Raw genomic sequence first — 6,716 nt, 5'->3', positions numbered from 1 at the left:
ATATCAGCAGATGGTTTTGGAAATTTTAACTAAGTGTAAGAATTGCACCAAATGGTACTAAATTTGGTACTGTTTGGTTTTGGGTGAACAGTGCTTGAAATGTGAAATTTTGTATTAGGGGCGCTATTAATGTAAAGCCTGGATATATGGAGTTTGTTTTATGAAATATCTACTAAAATTGTACGAAATGTACTGAATGGTACTAAATTTGGTTGTCGGTGAGGGTTAGGGCTGGAATCCTTTTAAAAATGAGGTCTCTGTAGATATCTGGAATTGAAATATGGAGATGGCTCTGAAAATGCGTAATATAGTTGTACGAAAAGTACTAAATGGTACTAAATTTGATATTCGGCGAAGGGAAAGGGCTGTAATCCTCCAATTTGATAATGAGGTGCCTGTTAGTATCTGGAATTGATATATGGAGGTAGTTTTAGAAATGTGTACTATAGTTGTACGAAAAGTAGTAAATGGTACTAAATTTGATATTCGGTGAGGGGATAGGGCTGGAATCCTCAACTTTGATAATGAGGTCCCTGTTAGTATCTGGAATTGAAATATGGAGATGGCTTTGGAAATGTGTACCATAATTGTAGGAAAAGTATAAAATTCGGTGTTGAGTGTGGGAATAGAGGTTGGAATTATGAAATTCGTACTATATACTTTTAAAAAAGTACCAATAGGAATAGAGGTGGATTTGTGAATTGTGGTATACGAGTTACAGTGGGTGCATAGTATTTAGACTATGCGGGACTTTTTTTTTTGTTTTTTGTTACACAATAAGGTTGTTTTGGAAATGCATAATTCATACGAAGAATACTAAATTTGTTATAATGGGTAGATGATTATAAATATTTCCGATTTTTTGCTAAAAATGTATCGGGTATTTGCTGGTGTAGTCTATATAGACTCCATAGTAAGTCCATCGGCAGCTCGACGATATGCAGTCTGCCTCGCTTCTCAGTACCTGTTCTATATAAATCCACTAGGCAGCTGATTTATATATAGACCCACTAGCGAACTCGATATCAGCTGGTATATATACAAACTCACTGGTCAGCTGGCTTGAACTGGTCCATATATAGACCATATATGAACCACGTGCCAGACCCACGGTCTGTCTAACAGCATGCCCTTGTAAATACCTCATGGGCGAACAATCAGCTAATCTATCAGCCCTGGACTGGCTTAAGCTAGTCTGTTTACAGACGCCCTGCACAGCAGCCTTTTGGCTGGTCCATATATGTAGGTCCCCTAGCGATCTGGATTTAGCTTATCTGTATATAACGTCCCCTGAGCTAGATGGCTTCAGATAGTCCAAATATAGGCTCCCATATTAGCTCGCAATCAGTTGGTCTCTGTTCGCTTCAGCTGATCTTTGTAGATACAGTTTATAGCAATAATGGGTATTTTTACCTTTGCCCCCCTCCCCTCATAATTCCATAAAAACATCTAAAATTCCGCTCCAAATTCTCCACGCCACAAATTATTTCCCATAGAATTTCATAGACTTGTGGCGAACCTGATTGCACATTCCAAACGACAATGTATGGTCGTCGGTCGGCAGTTATGTTGTGTTGGGAATTCCAACCACCTCAACTATATCACTCACACACATGTTGCATGCAACATCTCCCGCTCTAACATAACCAAGCAATCAGCACCAATAGCAAGTAGAAACCTGGCTTCAAGCCATGCACGATTATTGTTGCTCTGGGAAGTTGGGTGATGATGATGAAGATGCCACAAAAAAGTGAAGGTTACATTACCACCTCGCAATGGCTCGCAAAAAAAAAAACGTTGTTGCAGCGCAATGCAACTACATAGTTTCTTTGCCATGAGCCGGCCTGGTGATGCGCTTGTTAATGCTCCAATTATGACAAATGAAAAAGAAATGAAGAAATTCTCGAGCTTTAGGCCTGCGGCAATTGTTAAGCATCTCGTCAACGACAGTTGCTGAAGATACTTCCGTCAATAATGACGCCTGTGAAGCCAGAGTGCCAGATGAGTTATCATCTGAAAGTGTGGCTAACGATTTTATTGGTAATTAAATTGTGTTGTGGCCTAACGGTTTATGGAAATGGTTTTGTCACCATAAAGCGTCTACCTCCGCCGGAGTTGTGTAGAAATGATGCTTGTCTCGAAGATGTGGCCGGCAGGGATCAACGCCAGCGAAGTTTTTTGGAAATGAAATATCGTCTCTATGAAAATCCCTATAAACTGCGATTTCAGCCGATGAAAGCGATGCCACGTTTATTTTGGCATAAATTTCCCCAGAAGCAGCAGGAGCTGCCAACAACAACGGTCATGCCCACGGAGGTGCCAGAAGTGACGGAGTTGCCCAGTGAACCTGAGGAGCCAACGGAATCCACGGAGGAGCCCATGGAACCAGAAATCACAGAAGCCCCCATACCCGAAACCGAGGCACCACCACCAACCGAACCACCTGCCCCTCCTCCCACTGAACCAGCCACTGAAGAGCCAATGGTAACCGAAATACCAACCATTATGCCCACCAGCACCATTTCCGAAACACCATTACGGCCGCCAGGAACAACTTTCACCACCATAATGAAGCCGCCTGGCTATTTCCCCTACAATCTGGCCACCAAACTGAAAAATCTCTTGGTATTCGGCTCCCCTGCCCAAGTGAATTTGATACAAAAACATGGCCTTGTTCCAACCGTGAAAACGAAGAGTAAAGGATTTCTCAGCCTATTCGAAGTCATTAAATTTGAAAATGTCAGATGTTCCGTGAATATGGGTGATATACGCTCCATGGAGGGTACTTGCTATCATGAGCTTGAGTGTAAAAATCTCGGAGGCATTCCCACGGAAAGATGTGCCGATGGCGCCGGAGTTTGTTGCATCTGTAGGTATTGGAAAAATCCTTATAAAAATAATTTTCCATTTTTCTTTTTTTCCCCCAGTTCTAACTGGTTGTGGTGACACAACCGATCAATCGGTGGTCTACTTCGAAAGTCCCAATTATCCTCATCCATTTCGTGAGTCAATGATTTGTGTCCTCATTGTGAATGTTCGGAAAAATGTCCAGCAGCTGCGTTTGGATTTTTTAATGTTTGAGGTTGGTATAGAAATGTTATTTTGTCGTTCTTGAAAGTTCCGGTTTTATTTCTTGTTTTAGTTAAACCGTCCAATTGACGGCGACTGTGAGGAGGACCAATTTGTAGTTTCGGGGCAAAATATTAATTTCGAGGTACCCGTTTTGTGCGGCATCAATACCGGACATCTCAGTGAGTAATAAAAAAATTTCGGAACTAAAAAAATCAATATTTTCTGAGAAAAAATAAACCAGCTAATGGGCCGGGGAACACAAACTGTGAGGTAAATGGGCCACGAGGACCGAACAGTCTATAATAGGCAATAGAATAAGTAATGCTCTTGTATGGGCTATAGAAGAGTTCAATGTTTTCTCTGGGCTACAGTAGAGCTCAAGGTCTTCTAATAGGGTGTAGAAGAGCTCAATGTCTTCTTATGGGCTATAGAAGAGCCCAAGGTCCTCTTATGGGCTATAGAAGAGCTCAAGGTCTTCTTATGGGCTATAGAAGCGCTCAAGGGTTTCTATGGGTTATAGAAGAGCTCAAGGTCTTCGATGGGCTATAGAAGAGCTCAAGGTCTTCTATGGGCTATAGAAGAGCTCAAGATCTTCTATGGGCTATAGAAGAGCTCAAGATCTTCTATGGGCTATAGAAGAGCTCAAGATCTTCTATGGGCTATAGAAGAGCTCAAGATCTTCTATGGGCTATAGAAGAGCTCAAGGTCTTCTATGGGTTATAAAAGAGCTCAAGGTCTTCTATGGGTTATAGAAGAGCTCAAGGTCTTCTATGGTCTATAGAAGAGCTGGAGGTCTTCTATGGTCTATAGAAGACCTGGAGGTCTTCTATGGTCTATAGAAGACCTGGAGGTCTTCTATGGTCTATAGAAGACCTGGAGGTCTTCTATGGTCTATAGAAGACCTGAAGGTCTTCTATGGTCTATAGAAGACCTGAAGGTCTTCTATGGTCTACTGAAGACCTGGAGGTCTTCTATGGTCTATAGAAGACCTGGAGGTCTTCTATGGTCTATAGAAGACCTGGAGGTCTTCTATGGTCTATAGAAGACCTGGATGTCTTCTATGGTCTATAGAAGACCTGGAGGTCTTCTATGGTCTATAGAAGACCTGGATGTCTTCTATGGTCTATAGAAGACCTGGAGGTCTTCTATGGTCTATAGAAGACCTGGAGGTCTTCTATGGTCTATAGAAGACCTGGAGGTCTTCTATGGTCTATAGAAGACCTGGAGGTCTTCTATGGTCTATAGAAGACCTGGAGGTCTCTATGGTCTATAGAAGACCTGGAGGTCTTCTATGGTCTATAGAAGACCTGGAGGTCTTCTATGGTCTATAGAAGACCTGGAGGGTCTTCTATGGTCTATAGAAGACCTGGAGGTCTTCTATGGTCTATAGAAGACCAGGAGGTCTTCTATGGTCTATAGAAGACCTGGAGGTCTTCTATGGTCTATAGAAGACCTGGAGGTCTTCTATGGTCTATAGAAGACCTGGAGGTCTTCTATGGTCTATAGCTAGTAAATAACTTGAAAGTCCTCTATGGCCAATAGACAACCTCAGAGTCCCCTATGACCAATAGACGACCTGAAGGTCCTATATGGCCAGTAGACGACTTCAATGTCAATGGATGACGTCAAGGTTCTCCATAGCCAATAGATGACTTCAAGGTCCTCCATAGCCAATAGATGACCTCAAGCTTCTCTATAGCCAATAGATGACCTCATGCTCTTCTATAGCCAATAGATGACCTCAAGACCTTGAGGTCCTCTATAGTCAATAGAAGACTTCAAGATCCTATATGGACAATAGACAACCTCTAGGTCCTCTGTGGAAATAAAAATCGCCAAATATTTCAATGGGAGGCAAAAAGACGACTTTAGACTTTTAAAAATGATCAATGACTTTTAGATATTTTTTCAAAGGAGTTATGTGTGACTTTTAAGAATATTTTCTTCATAAATTTTCTGTAGTGTATGTCCATGTCGGCCATTCTCCAGACCGCAAGGTGTATCTCTCGATATTTGCGAAGGTTCCCACAGGATCAAGGAGCTTTAATTTGAAAATAACACAGGTATTTTAATTCAGAAAAATAAAATTGCGTAATTGCTTTCCTGAATATTTTTTCTGCAGTTAGAGGATAATTTGGCGCCCGATGGCTGCTTGCAGTACTACACGGACATGGAGGGTATTGTCAAGTCTTTCAACTATGACATCGAGGGAACTGTGGTCGACAATAAATTGGCCACATATTTGGTAGAACCATTTATTTTATTCGTTTATCATTGATTAACATTTTTTTTTTGTTTCCAGAACAACCTGAATTATGTGATTTGCTTGGAACGTGGCAAAAATACCTGCAGTGTCAATTATGTCATGGAACAAATCGGCAGCAGTTCCGAACAGTTGGATTTTCAAATAATCAATAAAAATGAAGGTATTTTGGAAAAAATTTCTCACGTCTCTGTGAATTAAAATCTGATTTTGTTTTTCGTTGCAGATGAAAACGATCTGGTGCCCGATGGCCAGGCCGGTGCTGGCATCTTCAATTGTCCCGACGACTTTTTAGCCATCAATCAGGTGCGCCTGTGCGGCGAACGCTTCAACGACGGCTCCACAAATGAAGATTTCACCGTCAATGCACCAGTTCGAGATGTCGCGGCGGGACCAATTATTTTGCCCTTTCGCAGCAATGACGAATATGTGGGACGTGGTTTTCGCCTGTCCTACCGCCAGGAATCATGTGTATAAAATTCGATACCGTTACATGGAGGCATCAGAGCCCAGCTCTCCTTGGAGATTTAAAGAAAGAAAAAATTGTTGCAAATTTGCATTAAATTTGTTTATGGTCATTGTTTGGTGTTTGATTTTCGGTTCGGTTCCCCCATTCCTTTTTTCGAAAGCATGGCGGTGGTGGTTGGTTGGTTCTCCTCACTTGTTCCAGTTACGCCAAATTTAACATTTCATTAGTACCCTGGGAATATCGGCATATGTTGCCTGGCAATGGCTGAAACTAATGCAACTTGGGTTCGGTAGAAACTTCACTGCATTTCATTTGTGTGACAGAGTGTCCCTACAAGTCTTGGAAATGTTACGTTTTCTTTTCGTATCTGTCGTTTTGATTCCCATGTAAATACTTCTTTGTAATTTGGTGAGGGATTACAAGGACAACAAAGGAGGGGAAGAAGAAGCAACTAGGAAAATGCATGACCGAATCCCCATAGACAACTGATATTATTCCTGCTTTGTCGCCTGTTGTTGTGGTTGTTGTTGTTGTCGTCGTTGCTGTTTTCCATTTGATTTCCATCATCCTCATCATCACCCCCAGCAGACGACATCCATATCGCCATCAAAGCTTGCTTCGAAAATAAGACCATAACCAAGCGCCACCCACATGTCATGATGATGTCGCTGGTTTTGGCAAATGTTTTCTTTGGCGTTCGTTCTACTCCATCCCGAAATGTTACGGTTTTCCAAGAGGAGCAAAGCCGCCAAGGAATGAACACCGTTAACAAATGGCACCATCGTCGTCACCACCCAATTTTTGTGGTTTCTGTGTGGATTTTTGGTTAATTTTAAATTCGTATGGCAACTTAATTTCCTGTAATACCGTTAAACAGTGGACAGGAGAAGGAGAATGATGAAAGAAATCTAA

The 6,716-nt window shown here is 41.7% G+C and overlaps 1 protein-coding gene across 1 annotated transcript; it reads left to right on the top strand.

Moving 5' to 3' along the window:
* The first annotated feature begins 1,974 nt into the window (after positions 1-1,974).
* LOC101889317 (uncharacterized) lies at positions 1,975-5,812 on the top strand. The gene is made up of 7 exons (XM_011295828.2): positions 1,975-2,869; positions 2,928-3,082; positions 3,143-3,251; positions 5,035-5,135; positions 5,195-5,317; positions 5,375-5,498; positions 5,562-5,812. The coding sequence occupies exons 1-7, from the start codon at positions 1,975-1,977 to the stop codon at positions 5,810-5,812; spliced, it is 1,758 nt and encodes a 585-aa protein (XP_011294130.2).
* The last annotated feature ends 904 nt before the right edge of the window (positions 5,813-6,716 follow it).

Source organism: Musca domestica, unplaced genomic scaffold, assembly GCF_030504385.1.
Source record: "Musca domestica strain aabys unplaced genomic scaffold, Musca_domestica.polishedcontigs.V.1.1 24, whole genome shotgun sequence".
Classification (NCBI taxonomy): Eukaryota; Metazoa; Arthropoda; class Insecta; order Diptera; family Muscidae; genus Musca; species Musca domestica.
The sequence above is the reverse complement of the archived record's forward strand: the minus strand, read 5'-3'. Positions and strand labels throughout refer to the sequence as shown.

Bases quoted from the DNA above. Each gene is read 5' to 3' on its own strand.
- LOC101889317 (XM_011295828.2), top strand. From the start codon at position 1,975: ATGACGCCTGTGAAGCCAGAGTGCCAGATGAGTTATCATCTGAAAGTG. The intron at 3,252-5,034 runs GTGAGTAATAAA...AATTTTCTGTAG, and splicing joins CATCAATACCGGACATCTCA to TGTATGTCCATGTCGGCCAT. The intron at 5,136-5,194 runs GTATTTTAATTC...TTTTTTCTGCAG, and splicing joins TTAATTTGAAAATAACACAG to TTAGAGGATAATTTGGCGCC.